At 28.6% G+C, this 17,557-nt stretch overlaps 1 protein-coding gene across 1 annotated transcript in view; it reads right to left on the bottom strand.

Annotated features, from left to right (window-relative positions):
- Positions 1-8,429: 8,429 nt before the first annotated feature.
- LOC112597226 overlaps positions 8,430-17,557 on the bottom strand; it is a 127,823-nt gene continuing 118,695 nt past the window's right edge. Inside the window, exons 10-13 of the mRNA XM_025343190.1 lie at positions 14,957-15,037; positions 10,944-11,177; positions 9,623-9,844; positions 8,430-8,667 (exon numbers count right to left, since the gene is read on the bottom strand). Coding sequence (XP_025198975.1) covers positions 8,570-8,667; positions 9,623-9,844; positions 10,944-11,177; positions 14,957-15,037 — 635 coding nt within the window. The 3' untranslated portion in view covers positions 8,430-8,569. The remainder of the gene's footprint in view (positions 8,668-9,622; positions 9,845-10,943; positions 11,178-14,956; positions 15,038-17,557) is intronic.

Here is a 17,557-nt window from a genome sequence, read left to right as displayed (position 1 = left end):
AATGTTAGTAAAAATTAAACTCTAACTAAAATGATATCTGGGAGAAATGTTAAAATACGGTTTGACAGATTAAAATAAATTCCTAGTAATGAGAAAAAGTACAATGATGAAATAAAAATTATAAAAAAAAATTTTGATATTGGAGAGGAAGTATTTATAAGAGACTATACCAAACTTAACCATAGAGGATGGGAAGTTTGTAATATAGTAGAGACTAGAGAGTATAGGCAGATCAGTTTATTTACGCAAAGATCCAACTAATGATAGTATACACAAGAGACATGTAAATCAGATGATTAAAAGTTGGTAATTTTTATAATAAAGTTTTTAATGAGAGTTTAAAAGAAACATTTAACAACGGCGACCTTAAAAAAAAAAAAGATAAATTAACTGATAGTAATAATAGGAAATATATTACAGTGAAACTCCTGAGCCTAGTTTCACTCACGTAAAAAGGAAATGTATTTTGCCTGCAAAGTAGAGATCTGATTAAATGTATTAAAGATTTATAATATTGAATCTTAAATCAATCATGTCTATTAAATAATAATAATTTACCTTATATTCACTTATTATTTTATAAATTAATATGTAATATTCATTTATTTTTTCCTTTATTATTCTTTTTATAAATTAAAAGGAAGTTAGTGTTGTATATGTCGGAGATGCACTCTGATGAACTATGCTGAGTGGATGCGTATAGTTTAGGTAGAGCATGTTTTTTATTTCCTTATGTAGGTATTATAATGAATATAGTTTGCCATTCTTTAGTTAATATCTTTTTACTTAATTCATAATATTTTTTCCTATGATCATTGCTATCTAAAAATATAACACCAATGTATACCTACTATAAATATACCAGTTTGGTACAGATAGAGTAAACTTCCATAGCTGAATCATACAACATTTTATTTTCAATCTTGATTTATTAAGGAAATATTGAAGAAATTAATTTCTGATTAGCTTAAAAAATTATCCTGGGACGTATTTCAATCATAACCAATCATTTTAAGTACAAAACATTATTTTTAAGTCTAATTAATTACTGTGATTTAAAAAATCATAAAATCTTTAATATTGTTTGACATAGTCACTCCTTAAGATTAATATTATCATAATATTACTTATAATTTTTAATTGACGTTGGTTTACATTTTGAATTCGATTTGTTTAAACAGTTTAAGCGTGTAAAGAATATTTTAATATAATTACTAAAAAAAAATGTTTATATTTTATAGAATTACTAAAGGATTATGCTAAATTTAAAAGTAAGTAATTGTAATTTACACAAAAATTACTTGATTGTAATTATATATTTTTAAAAGTATATTATACACTTGTTGTAAACGCAAATTAAGTCGGCAACGATAGCTTTAAACGTGTCAGGAAACGCGTAGAAGTAAATGGTGTTCTGAGAAATAAGTATAAACTATATTATCGGTCATGTAAAATAATACTATAATAATAAGGGCAGAAAATACATAATAAATAAAATCTAACATCGAGTGATACAGAAGCTGCATACGGCAATCATTTATAAAAAGGCGAATAATACACTTCCACATAAAATATAATATTCAGCGTTAGATATAACAAACACTGTAGCTTAATGTTATGTGTAATTTAATATTTTCTGAACACAAACGTTGCATGTATGTAGTTTTTTTGTTCCAAGATGCCGTTTGCATACTATTTTTATAAGTTATTCGTGTCGATTGTGTTTACTCTTTTATTAGTATTTTAAATTTTTATTCTTATCACTCGGATTATTTAATTCGACTATTGAATTGGCCAACTTGTAATTAATATTTTGGATCTTTCTATATTCTTGCGTTTCATATCGTCTGTATATAAGTAGCTGGATAAATAAAAAAATAAAAAATAAGTCAACGTTTAATTATTCATATTAAGTATGGAAAGAAGTCATAATTGACTCAAAATTATACATTTTACAATTAGCCTACTTAAATTACATTAAATGACAGTTAATATGTTACCTAAATTTAATTAAATAATAATAATAAGTACTATTAAAATAAAATAATATTTCAGATAATGTTAATGAAGATAAAAACTTTTTATATTCTGGTATATATATATTAAATTAAATAAATACAGTTTTAAATATTACTTTTCATAGCTATGTACGTTTCTTATATTTTGATGTAGATCGCAAAATTAGTTGTTTTATCCTGTAAATTATAAACTTTTCTAAAAAAAAAGAGCAATTATAAATTTCTAAAGATTGTTGGATGTAATTAGATTTAAGAAACTATTGATATAAAATTAAATTATTAATATATTTTTTTTTTACTAATACTTCTTTTACTTTTTCTACAAATATCGCAATTCTACTGATATAAAAATTTGAACCTCACACTTAAATACTACAATATCAATTAACAATCTATTTTCGATGCAATTAATCAAATAAATATGAAAACAAAATAAATCTTGACTTATAAATTGTAAATAATTAATAAAATTTCTAGTAAATAATATTATTAGCAAATAAGACAAAAACTTTTGAAATGTATATAGTAAAATTATGATTTGATTACAAACTAGGTTATAATACGAACCAACATCTATTATTATACATTTATAATTTGCTTCAACTATGGCTAATAAAACAATTGAAAAAATAATCTCTATGATTAAAAAACCGAGAATCAAAATATTACTGGAATATCGTATTTAAAATGAGTCTCCTTGATAAAAATCAAGAGTTATTACATTTAATTTGTATATGTTAGAGGTTTCTATACTCTAGAGAATAAAATCAAAAGTTTAAACACCAATTTATACAATACAATTTTATAAATCAATTATATGGTAAAAATAAATTATAAATTGTTACCTCAATGTAATAAAATTGTAAATTTTTCATTTGCTTTTATAAAATTAGTAATTTGTAACTTGGTTTTATTTTTATAATTCATCTTTTAATAAAAGAAAAAATAAAATAAAATTACTAGTAAACGAGACGAAAAACATTCAAATGTATAGGTATTTCCTTCAGATTTACTCGTCGAAAATAAGGAACAATTTGTTTTCATTTTTAATGAATTAAATTAAAATGTAAACCATCATCTTCAGCTGTTATTTTAATAATTTATATACTATACGATTTTTGTTAAAAATAATTTTGTAATCCATATTAAAAATTAGATATCTTAGCAACACATTTATGTAAAGTCAATGTGGAAATGGTTTTGAAATTTGATAAATTTATGGTTCTATAATGATATATCCTTAAGAAAAAATAGGAGTGCTTGCAGTGTTTAAATCGATATGGAAACGTACCTTAATATTTTTTTCCTTCTTAAGAATTTATAATTGTATACCTACTAATATATAGTTTTTTTTTTTTTTATAGTTTCGAATTTTCTTTGTATGTATTTGTTTTTGTTTTTAAAAATTCATGTTATAGTACAATAAAATGAATTAGTTTTATTTACTTTTTGAATTTTAAGTTATCCAATATTTGTCTAACTCAATATTGTGTTATAATTCGAATTCAAACTTAACATACTTATCTATAACAGCAGACGATTTGACGACAAGACACACTCGAAATACAAATATATTACACAATACAATGTCGAGTTCTGCGGTTTTTATTCATTATATTTTTAATTTTCCAATATTCATTACATTCAATATTATAGTTTTATATAATTACTAAATGTTGGAATAACTCGGAGGTAGTGAGTATCTTCAGTCACGAACAGACCTACGTAAAGTATTGAGGATTATGTTTATAAGTAGCGCTCGGAAGTTGTAGGAGCTAAAAAAGGCAAAATATGCACGAAAAAATGACAAAATATGCATTAAAATGATGTTAATATGCAAAAAAATTATTCTGAATTCCAAAAAATTAAAATACATCAGATGTTATTAATAAATTAATAATATTCATAAAAACTGTTAATAACTGAAAAAATGTATATTTACATCTTATTGAATTAAAAATAAAATTAAAAATATTTTTGAAATTACGAAAAAAAGTACATGTTTTCTAATACCCGTTAAGTTATTGCATTGAACCATCATGGTTAGATTAAGGCTCGCTGTTATTTATTTAATTGGTAACTGTGACGATGGTAATAAAATATACTTTCGTTGAACATTTTGTTTTATATTCTATATTAATTAAAATATACAGGTTAAAAAAGAAAAAAAGAAATTTTTTTTTTAGAAAAAATATGAAATATGCATTTTTAATTCTTGAACTCTTCATTGTACAGTTCAGATTTCTAATTTGGTCAAGTATAAGTAAATTGAGAGTATACAGAACAATATGCAATTTATATAATTGCATGAGCTCTATTTATAAGTAATAAATAATTTGTTTTTTTTTTTTTATATTTAATAATTTTTAGGTAAGTCGAGTGTTTTTTAAGTTAAAAATTTAATTTTTAAAAAAACAATTATTAATCATTTTAAAATAAAATACCTCTTACTAATAAAATCCTATTGTTGAAATTCATGAAAAATAAAATTTTATCAATACATTTTTCAAATAAGTTATTTTGAAGAAAAATGGATTAGACTTTTGGACTATACCGTATTCTGACTTCTACTTATAGGAAAAAATATATTTGAATAATATGATATATTAGGACTAGTATTTTTGAACTAAATATTATTTTGAATTAAATCAAAATTCTGCTAATCTATAATACTATGGCCTATCTGTATGGGCGCGAGCTTATAACGATCTATAACTGCGGCTGGTTTCGTAAGATAATATTATAAATTTTTAAAATATTAATTTAGGATTGTTTTATATTTTTTTTGACAATTTTTTTTTGTTTTATTCATTTTCAGATATATAAAAAAAAAAATGAACAGTTTTATTTGAGCTGGGATTATAATTTTTTTTTTTTGCATTTTTTATTATTAATCGATTGTGAATAATATATATACCTAAATACAAATTTAAAGAAGAATCAAAACCGATCGATTATAATTTTGGATGTGTAGTTTTAAAATCAGGTAAAATTAATTTACTGTTCAAAGACAACAAAAACGAAAATGGAGATAAGATTATACTTTATGATTTCATTATACATATCAAAGCTTTAAAGCAGGGGTTTTCAACCCGTGGTCCGCCTTATCATTATTTGTGGCCTGTGAACAGATTTGATACAATTGAGAGATATGCGATAAGATAAACTGTATAATTGTGTCTGGAGAGAGAAGCCGCCGCCCCCCACCCGTGCATGGCAGAAACCTACGGGTGCCCACTAAAAATTCTGCCAAATAGGCGTCCGAACTATAGGCCTTCGGGCCTACTCTCGGACATAAGCGCCATACGATAAAAAAAAAAAAAAAAAAACTGTATAATTGTTGATTGTTGCCTGTTAGTTCGTTATAATGATACAATATAAAAAGAAAAGTAAAATAACGTTGAAATTAAAATTTTTTATTCAAAATACCTTTATTGACATGGAGACATTATAATCTTCAAAATAACGCTTTAAGATGATGTCTCTTTTTGGCAGTACTTACACTTTTGAAGTTGTGAGTATATATTTTATAAATTTTAATTGGAAAATCGTAAACTAGAGCATGGTTAATTGACATTTACTTAAAAAACTCGCCGAAGGCCGCATCCGTCTCAGATACAACCAAACAGAAAAATAGTTTGTGAAAAACAATAACAGTTATCGCACTAAAAACAAAACAAATAATTTATAATTCATAATTAAAATATGTTAATCTATATGTGTTTTAATAACAATAATAGTTTATAATATAAAATGTAATCATAATAATTACAGTAATAAAAATGAATTTGTGTATAAAATACGTGTTTTTACTTTATTACTACGAATGTGGTCACGAGATTTAAAACAAACTATATATGGCCCGCTGTCTCAAAAGGTTGAAGAAACCTGCTTTAAACATTGCTTATGCATATTTGCTATATAGAAAGATTATTAAAAGAAAAGTAGTAGATATAGATTTATGGTTTTGTTGACATTTTGTAATATGGCTGTCTTAGAAGCAAGAACTAAACAATTTTAATTATACCAATAAAATAATTTATGTTATATTTATATTAGACAGATTTTAAAACTTTATTTGATTCTATATTTCATTATTTTACCGTAAAAAAACTTGTGTTTGATTGTAGTTTGTTTTGAAATAAACATCGTTAAATGTGCGATTTTGAAAACAATCACAATTTTCTATCATAATTTTAGCCTCGTATACTCAATATTCTTACAATTTTTTTTTAATATAGTATCTATATACCTATGATATTTTAGGGAATACAAGAAAAAAAATGTTCTTTTAGCCGATTTTGAAACTACACGCCTTATATTATGTATAAGTACTTATATTGGTTCAATGCCGGTAACTTATGCAGTATGTGTGATAATTCCTATCATTGACTCATAATTATTATTATTTTTTATTATTTTAAAAGCGTATAAATCCAAATAAATGTGTACTGGACATACTCGGTTTTGTCAGACACAATATTATACATAGTATTATTTACATATTTTATTGAACAATTTAAAATAGCAAAAAAAAAAAACACAGCTCGCGTAGGTATGTACGTATGTATATTATGTATGTATAGTAAATAATATATTGAATTGGTCACGATTAAATTGAATTGTCACGTTCTTTTCCGCAGTTCAGTCCACACGACAACATAATACGATTGTCGAAAAAACTTTTAGTTTAAAAATTCGTGTAAATCCTAAAAACACGGTCATCCTTTTTTTTCAGTCATGCGGCGGCACCGCCCGCAGGGGATTCGAAAAACGCCAGTGGCATAACATTATAGTACGCAGTCGGGCAGGAAAATTGGACCAACGAATACCATCCCCCGGGACGACATCACTATTTATTTATTATATAGCTACCCTATGGTCGGAATGAAATGATTAGACATTTAGTATATTATCATATCTGCGGGTGAAAAAAATCAAAAAAACCCAAGCAGTAAGTAATGCAAATCGACAAACAGTTAGGTTATTGTATATATATATATATAGAATAGAGATAGATAAACGTGAAAATGTTATAATGATTACCATTATAGGACGTAGAGGTAAATATTATTATAGGTATCATAATAATAATTTTCACATAATATGACACCATTTTTATTTGGCCCTTTAGAGTTTTTTTTTTATACATCAATTTAAATTACCGAACAAAAAAAAAAAAAAAAAAATAATAATATATTTACTAACATTATAATATTTAAAATTAATAAAATGAACAATAATTTATTTAATAAAAAATAAAGCTATACACATTAAGATAGTCGTGTACTTTTATTATTTTTTTTTTTTTATTTTATTATTATTTATATATAACATTTTTTCTTTAAATATAGGCAATAATAACGAACATTTAAAAATAATTATCATACGGAGCGAGTCGAATGTTCCCAAATACAAATAATAATAATAAAATGTAAACAAATGATAATATAAGTTAATCACTGTATCGGTCCAATTTTGTTCTAGACGATCAAAGCTCGCAGCGTGCGACTCGCTCGGTAGAATAAAAATAAAAATTATCAGCTGCGGGTGACGAAGAAAAGTGAATCAGGACAATCATGATATGTCCCTACCACATTTTATCACATGGAACATGTACAATATATATACATATAAAGTTATATATATATATATAAAGCATCTTCTTTTTGTATTGTACGTATACAATAATATTTCGTTAAAATGGTAAGAATAATTAAGTCTAAAGAAAAAAAAGAACATATAGGACCTGCACGAATACATAGAATTAATTTTGTACACATTTAGCGCTAAAATTAAAATCTTAATATAGTATAATAAAAAAGATAAATTGGTAAGCAGGCGTGTGTGGTATAATATGTGAGTCGAATTACACGGACACGGAATTTGTTCTCGTATTAAAATTCGATAATAATAATAATAATAATAATAATAAATTTTTTTACAATTTTCAATATTTACAATTTTTGAAAAATAAAAATAATTTTTAATATAACCATCATGGTGTATATTATAATAATATTATAATTATTCCTAGCAAACATACGCGGATTTGCTTACGGTATTAATATATAAACATATCGAAACTAACGCAAACGACTCTGCACCATCGATTAAAAAACAAATTTACAAGTATAATAATAATAATAATAATAATAATAATAACATAACATAATAAAGATAGATAATGAAATAATAATATAAAAAAAAACACAGAGAAAGAGAGATAAATAGAAGATTGGCTTAAGGGGTAACATCAAAATAATAATATCAATAATAATAGTTTAAAAATACAATCACAATATAGTCGGTTTAATAATAAAAAAAAAAAAATGTAAACAATTAAATAAATAAAAGCGATCCCTAACACCTATATGATAATAATAATAATAATAATAATAATATGTATACACGGGGGACCGCCCGATTATTAATATATTTTTTAAATTTTTTTTAGCAAAGTGGTCTTGGTTTTTTTTTAATATTGGCTCGAGCCTCCTCTAAATGTCTAGCGGCCGGCCGGCCGACGCGACTGCTGACGACGACGATGATCACCGGCAATTGACTATGGTGGCCAGCAGAGCTGCAATTAGGACTAGGACTGGTATGCCGGTTATGATAGCGCTGTTTGACTCGGAACTGCACAGACCTAAACATAAAAAAAAATTATTGTTCTGTAAGCACCTATTGTGTATAATCGTAAAATGTCACAAATAATATTAATTAAAACCGATTCCGGTCGGCCGGAAATATATGCTATTTAAACGGACTAGAACGCACACATAACAAATAACGTGTCCACTTAAATCCGACAAACGTCACCACCACCACTCGACGTTTCTGGTCGTCGATTGTTTTGCTTTCAAATCTCCGGACCGATTTTTTTTTTGTTTACTCTCGTATACAAATCTCCTCCCCCCCTTAAATACACGCACACGTACTCTTGACCAACCGTTACTATACGTTTCCGACGTATAAAGGTATAATAATAATTCATTCACACAACGTCCACTTCAACACTTCAACAATATTTTTGTTATTACCGTTCTAGATCGTTTTTAGTTTTGCCATTAACATCCATTAGTTCCCAAAATATTATAATAATTTTATGTAATCAAAATTTTGTTTTGGGGGTTTTGAAGTCCGAATGACGTTCGTCTCCGGAACGCGACGTTAGTGGATAAATCATGTACCACAATATTAAATTATAAATCGACATAGTTGATATTATATATAATCAAAATTGTATGGACGCAATGTAGTCTACGTATTTTCACTTCGAAAATTGTTATACACAGTACCAAACAAAAAAAAAAAATATAAGCAATAATAATCACATGCAGTACAATTAATATCAATATTAAGTCTTTGTAGTTACAACTTAAATACGTATAATATGATTTGATGATTTTAGAATATAATATTTTAACTTTAGAAATCGTTGATTTTTAATGAAGTTACAAAAAAAAAAATAAAATCACTAACGTCTTCAAATTATTGCCCCCTTCACCACCCGATATAATGACATTGAATTTGTGTTTCATTAAAATAAAATCAGAATTTCTCGAAACGAAAAAACACGGGAGATCACGAAATCATCATACCTTGGTGCGTTATATTAAACGCCCAGTGAAGCCGACCCAATGGGTGCGGATGGCACGATTCCATCACAGAGGCGATGTGTAACGTTTGCTGAGCCATTCCGTTCACTTGCGACATGATAAAACAGTATCTTCTAGAATTCGTAGCCGATCGTCCCTGTGGCGTGGATATCACGTAGTTGATGCCGGTAATTTCGTTCTTCCAGTGTCCGTAACACGTGTACGCTGTGAAATAAAAAAACCAAGACGTGCAGCAGTTTAGTGCGTTAAAAAATGTATACGTACAAATATATATTATATATTCGTATATTTTATGCACGCGACACGAAACACGGCAACAATCGGATTCGTGTAAGTGTAAGTATAAAGTACATACGCACATATGTATGTATGTTTAATATGAGTATATAAGAGGTACGTGCGTATTCATCGTACGAGTGGTTACGTAGTTTTAAGGTGGATCGGGGGTAAGGTTATACATATATTCAGGTTACAATAATATAATAATCCCATCCCTATTTCGTTTTCAAAATCCTAAATAAGCCAGGACACACGAGTCCAACGTGAATAATAATAAATAATATAAATGCAGGATTACCTACTGAAATCAATAGATATATTATGACATCTCGGTCTATACTACTTCTACATAACTGAACACAAGAATTTCGCCCTATATAAGTGTTATTATAATGTGCACGCACGGTAGGCAAATTTGTTAATTTGTTGTGGACTGTGATGGAGTAGTGAAAAAGTGAGACCGGAGTGGGTCCAAAGATCGAATGCGATAAGCACGGTCGATTACTTGGGCAAAATATGGATAACATTGAATCGAGTTCCGCAAATACTCTTTTTGGGTCATCGGAGTTGAGTCCGACCGATATTCTTATGTTATTCGAGTTGACTTCCTTCTTTTAATTGTAATAAATAATAATAAATATAAAGATTCAATAAGTTAAAAAATATTAAAAATAATAATAAATAAAGGTACTTTTTACCTAGAAAATATTTTTTATAAACAATTATAGAAAAATACAAAAAAAAAATTGAAAATTTGGCATACCTGTATATATTTTAAAAAGAGTTGAAATATTTGAAAATTTTATCATAATGTAGATATTGAAAATAATAATATGGAAATTTCAATTATATACTTATCTTATTATTTTTGGAAATATAACAAAATATTAAAAATTCGTCACTGACTATATAGGTAGTTATGACATTTTATCTTTACGGACTCAATTTAAACACATAATAGTAGCATTGATTCATTGCAATATCGTCGCAAAATATACGGTTCGACTTCTGGTTGTTCGCTTACCGGCTACGGTTTTGGTACCGCACTCGGACTGGAATTCCATGGTGTCTAGCGAATTGCATCCGATGGTCAGGTATTGCTTGCCGGGTGGGTTACACGGGATCGATGGTTTGTCTTGGTTGTTTTCGCTTCCGGGCCGGCTGGCGGCCAGCGCTTTGCCCACGTCTTCGGCGTTCAGTCCGCCGCTGATCTCGTAACGACCAAGGAACGGGCACTCGCGACCTTGGGGCGAAGGAGCTGCAAAGAAAACTGTGTATTACTGATAGTCTATAATATTAAATTCGCGATAAATATAGTGATATCGTGTACGACGTAATTACTGGCGTGCATGTCAGTAGATTATTACGGTAACAGAACGCGACGACCATAATAATAATTTAAATATGCCTTCGTAGATCACGTGTGGTGGTGTTCTTCTCTCTTCACTTTGTCACGCACGTAAGTGTGTAAGCAGACAATAACCACGATATAAGTGTATTATATAATATATATAAGGATGGAAGGAGAGGAGAGATTTGCGGCCGAGCGTAATGTTCCGGAATGACGAAAACTTTGGAACAGACTGCGTGTGTTATTGCACAAGACGACCATAATATAATCCATTGGGCTGTTTGTGGCCGACACACCAAGTGGAGATAGATAATAATAATAATATTATTATTGAAAAGTTTTAATGAGTCTACTGTTTTTATTGACTGTGCCGTTTTGACGATATACTGTACACACACACACACACACACACACACATTCCGAACCCTTATAAATTATTTATATTATGTTGATGTATAATATGTATATATAATATATAAGTCACCGCCGATTGGGGAGGAACCGTCATCTTGGTCGTCTAGCAACACAACGTCGGTTTTAAATCGCTGTTTTCTTGATTGTATACTGAGTATTATAAAAACAACAAATGGACTAGAAGTTCGGGGCGACGAAGAATACGAGTAATAGGGGGGAGGAGGAAGAGACAGAAACCGTCATTTATCCGTACATTGTATATATAATATTCTTTATACGGCCGTATTACCATATCAGACACTTATTATATACGTCCGGGGCGGCACGACAGTCATCGTTTTCTCGGTGAAAAATTCTAAATTCGTTTTACCCAGGGCCATCGCGACTTCCGATGACACTAAAGAAGTTTTGAACGTCCGTTTTAACGATTTTATATTCCAAGTTATTAAGTGGAGTATATTTTTTTATTTATTTATTTTTGTTTTGCTATAGTTTATAAATTGTAAACTCGTAGTTCGTTGTTTTACAACAATTTTCGTTTCATAAAACCAATTAAAAATAAAATGTAAAAAATAATAAAAGGATATTAATATGGAAGATTTTTTTTTACACGATGATCAATTTATTTGAGGTAAAATTAAACGTTTTATCTAGATAATTACATATACGGCCAAAGAACAACACGGGAATAAATTCATTTTATAAACAAGGATCATTTGTTTTTTTCGAAAATATGTAATTATGAGATTATTGATATAGATAGTTATTATTATTTATTTTTTTTACATAAAGTACCAACAAATGTTGGTATTCACCCCATGCAGGTTTATATTTGATTCATTGGCAGCAGCTTTCATGATTCACTATATTTTAAAGCTATCGTCAGTTACTTGTCAGACGTAAAAAATAACAACAATACGAAGCAGTTTTATTAAAAAATAAATTGAAGTCAATTTGTTTGAATCTTTTGTTTAATATAACGTTTTAATAATACACAAAGTAACAAAAAAATAATAATAATAATAATGATTAATTATGTCATTTAACACGCCCATAATAAGACGAAACATCAAAATTATTTTTGATGCAATATTTTCCACCGAAATATTTAATATTACGAATCCCTGCTGCGGTTTTGAGCGGAATTATGTAACACGTGCGTTCTATTGTTCCGAGAACATTGTTAAAATAATCACGCAGCATCGAAAATTGGAGCGGGATTACTATATATTGTGTAGTATTACAAAATTAAAACCGGTCGTATATGAAACAAAAATCTATGGCACGACCTATGGAACAGTAAGAAAATTGCATTTTACGAGGATATAGTAATGTATATATTCATATACATGTTCCGTGAAAATTAACTCCAATTTTAATTAAAATACAATTGTATTTGTGCGTAGTCTTTCTATTTCGGAGGAGCCCGGCTACAGTGTGTTTTGGAATAGTGGTCAACGTTAAATTAGAAAACGATATAAACACATTGTGCTGTACACTAAATAATTATATAATACACATAATATTATATATATATGTACAAATGGTAGCTCCCGAAAGTGGTACTTAATGTGTTTTCCATTATACCTTTTGTTAAATTGTTTTATAGGCCACGCAGGATGAATTTGTTGCTGCAAAAACTTTGGGCGTATGTCATTTTCAGAGTCGGCGAACAATTTTATTCGTAACATTTTTGTCGAAGGGGATTTGGGGTAAAATTGAAATTATTTCCCATACGTTATTATATTTTAAGCCATTTCAGTGTTTAAGATTACCTCGTAAACATATCACTCATTTTCCCACAACCACGGCGGCGTTCAGTATCGTCACTTCCGTGTTATATATTATCATAGTGCTAACGATCATGTTTCAACCACAATGCTATTTGGTAATTTAACGCCGTTCCTTATGACATAAAGTAAGGAAATATAAAATATAAATCAGGTATCCTGTATCCATACTGAATATTTGTGTAAACTGAGTACTATAGATATTATAAATATCTGTGATGTTTGTTATAATTAAAAAAAAAAAAAAATACTAATAATAATTATATGTTTTTGTTCATAAACTTTAACTATAAATCATTGTTAGTAATAGTACGTATAACGCATATATCTATAATCTACTGTACAGTTTTGACATTTTTTTTTTCAATTATCTTGGAATAAATACAGTAGAATACAGAAATATACGTATCTGGTAAACCACGTAAAACCATAAAAAGATCTAAAAATATAACCTCGGATTTGTACAGTAAAATTTATTGATGATTCAATTACTTTAGAATCATAATATATTTTCATGATGCACAAACAGAACGCGATAGTTGATAATAAATATACAAAGGGAAAAAGTGATTATATATGTTCATAAATTTAAGGACAGAATGGAAAACGCCCTACTGTTATGTGTAATAATATAGTTGTATAATAATAAATGTTTTAGGGAAAATTTTAAATTTATTGAAAAAAACGTTGGATACCAACGGTGCGAGGGTGCAGAAGAGACTGACAAAAAGGGCGGCGTAGGCGGTATTTTTCGGGGGGCAATTTCGTCTCCGAAAGTAATAATAGTTATAATAAAAAAAAAAAAGAGGAAAAAGTGAAAAATTAGCCGTTGAAAAATAAAAACATGAAACTTTTTCAATCATAAAGTGATTGAACGCAATGGAATCTCGCGGTATAAACTTTTACGTAAATATGAAGATTAATGGTTCGGGGATTTCTCGTCTTCTCTCGGTCGAATTTTTTTCCATTCTCCTTATTTCCACACACACACACACACACACACACACACACACACACACACACACACACACTTATGTGTTATATAATATCATATTATACATGTGCGCGGTATAAATGCCTAGTATAAATAAAATAAATGATCTTGCCGGCGGAAACCGCGAATGGCCGGAAAAGGCGGTGCACGTATGGTGGGGGATGAGGGGTGAGTATATGCGTCTTATATAAGACTAATATATATAGTACCAATTTACGGACGGCGACGAGACGCCGCCGCCGTCATTGGTTCATCGTAAGACGACAATTTTCCATCGCGTCACTGGGTCTCGCGGGCTATTAGAGTCCAGACTTCTTAGAGTGTTGGCGGTAACGAGATGTGACGACGTGACGTTCGGGCGGCCTTGCCAGATGATAGAGACGACGGCCACAACGCCGCGGACGACCCAGAGGCGACACGATGATTTTGGAGGGGGGTAGGGAGTGGCAAAAAAATAAAATGGAAAAGAAAAAGACACTGGTACTTACGCACTAACGTGCTGTACGTCAACTGCTGCGAGTGGAAGTTGTCTGGCCGACAAGCGTCATCTGCGTTCTCCATCGGGTTTTCTGTACAAAAAATAAAGAAAATAAAACAAATTAAACAAAATGAAAAAAACAAACAAATGAATAAATAAAACAAATTTACATCGTATTTTAACAAACGTTGTGAAAAAATAAAATGAAACGAAATGAAATGGACGTCAACATTATAAACACTTTGAAATACGGATTAGCATTGCAGAGTGAAATAATGATTTTTTCATTTTATTCTTGTCATCAAACTTTTACTGACCGATTAAATTCTGAATGTTCTTAAATAACAGGAATTCGTTTGCATTGTACCTACTTTTCTGATAAGGATTATAAATAAATGTCGATCACTGTAAATTTTTAAAGAGCCAAATAGAACTGTCAAACCATTTGATTGCCTACGAAACCCAATGGTCACGTTTTTAGTCCTGAAGTATACATTTGGACGGTTATTTCGTTTTAATCGAAAACGATCTCGAACAGAATTATAATAATTATTATTCGTAATGTTTTTCATTAAATTTGAAAGCGTTTTATAACTTTTGTATCTAAAAACCTTTTGGTTTTTATTTTTTAACCTACGTTTAAATTATAAATGCTTAACATAAATAAAATGTATGTTTTACGTTATTGTGTTATTAAACGATGTATGTTTAATATTTAGTATTATGCGAGAATGTGTATTATAATTTTATGCATTATAAATTATAATATATATTTTTTAACGATTTGTCCTTAAATGGCAATGCATAAATACCGGATAACCACTCCCACTTTTATATTTTACACACGAATATAACTTTTTATTTAACCTTTAAACATTTCAGTGATAGTACCTATTACTAGTGTAAGTTGACAATAATAAAGGACCAATAACGAAGATGTTGGTATATTATGTTCATTGATATGCAAATAATATTATTGCCATTATTCATCACTTTTCTCTGTTATCTTAGAAATGATTTAGAATAACGCGTAAAAAATGTAAATAAAATGAAACATTTGTTTATTTATTATTTTCAACTGCAGCATCGCGCTATTAAAAAACATCGTTTTATCAGTGAGTATAAATTTAGAGAATACGAAATGTACAAGAAATTTTGTTTATATATTTCTTTCTAAAAGATAAGTGATATCAAGAGAACATCATACACAATGATAAAACTTTAAATTACGTTTTTAAAATGAAATTAATAAAAACAACGAGAACGTGGCCAATTGCTAATTTTTTTTTTTTAAGTAAGTACACATTTAAATGGTATGTATTCTTTATGAGAAAATAACATTTAAAATGCTGTGAGCTTACAGGTGCATAATTTGAAAAAGGTTTAATTAATAAAAGTTAAATTTTTTTTGTAGTAAATAATAAATAGCAAGTTTTACACACTTACAAAAAAAAAAAAAATGCGTAATCAAATATGAAATATTTCTATTCAATGTATTTTTCTTTAATTTTAAATTACTGAAAAATAAATTAATAAAAAGAGCATAACTGTTATTATTGTATTATTATTATTTAGTTATTAATTTAAAATGAAATATTTAAAGAAAAATATTATGATTAATTCAGACGTATTGTTTGTATAATATTTTCCCACGGGGTTGGGGGTCTATTGTAATTAAATGGGATATTATGTGAAATATGAATATAACTGATGTGATTGCATTTCGGCTTTCTGTTTCGTGAATATTATTTGTAAATATTAAATATTTCGCTGTTATCGTTGAAATCAGGTTATTGTTCACATATGGCAAAAAGAATAGTATAATCGTAAATTTGATCATATTATAATGTCATGTGTATACAAATTACAAACGCAATACAAGCCATAAGATCAAGTTTCCATTTGATGCCGAAACAGAATGGTGTTTAATAAAATCGTTTTTGACATAATATATCAAGCCATACATATTTATACGTTTGAAGGTGGTTCGGTTTGTCTCGGAGGAACAGTCCGTGTGATTACAGAATTATAACGTTTAGTCGCATTAATGATACGGTACGGTAAATTTCAGTAGCAAATACGATTAATGTTATTGTATCTAATTTTTAGTCGTTTTATTTGTTAGTTTGAGCCACCCAAGTAGCCAGCAATGAATTAAAATTATTTGTTGAATTGAGTTAATCGCACGACATTTTAAAGTAAACGAAAGAAGTACAAATTTAACGCCTAATACGTTGCATCAATAATAACCGCTTGCAATATTATGCTGATGCTTAAGTATTATACAATATACGTTTTATATATCTAAAATTTAGATGCGAATAACACGACAAGAAATAAGCGTAAAGGAAATTACGATAGACTATACTCATTCCGGATAGCGTAAGACGAATGGCCTACCCAGATAATAAGACCATTACGGTAAACTGCGGTCTAGCGGAAATGTTCCTCTAAACAGAGGAAGTTTGTTATGAAAAGGTGTTCGAAATACACGGTAATATCATAAAGCTGCGATTGAGTAGACGTAGTTCAAACACGTAACGACTACACCATCTTTATGTTTTGGGATATGGAAGGGGGTGGTTGGTAGTGTGCAAGTGCACGAGATGAG

The sequence above is a fragment of the Melanaphis sacchari genome, unplaced genomic scaffold (genome assembly GCF_002803265.2).
Source record: "Melanaphis sacchari strain LSU unplaced genomic scaffold, SCAv2.0 Contig395_pilon_pilon, whole genome shotgun sequence".
Classification (NCBI taxonomy): Eukaryota; Metazoa; Arthropoda; class Insecta; order Hemiptera; family Aphididae; genus Melanaphis; species Melanaphis sacchari.
Note: the sequence above shows the minus strand (reverse complement) of the source record. Positions and strands in the feature narration are given on the sequence as shown.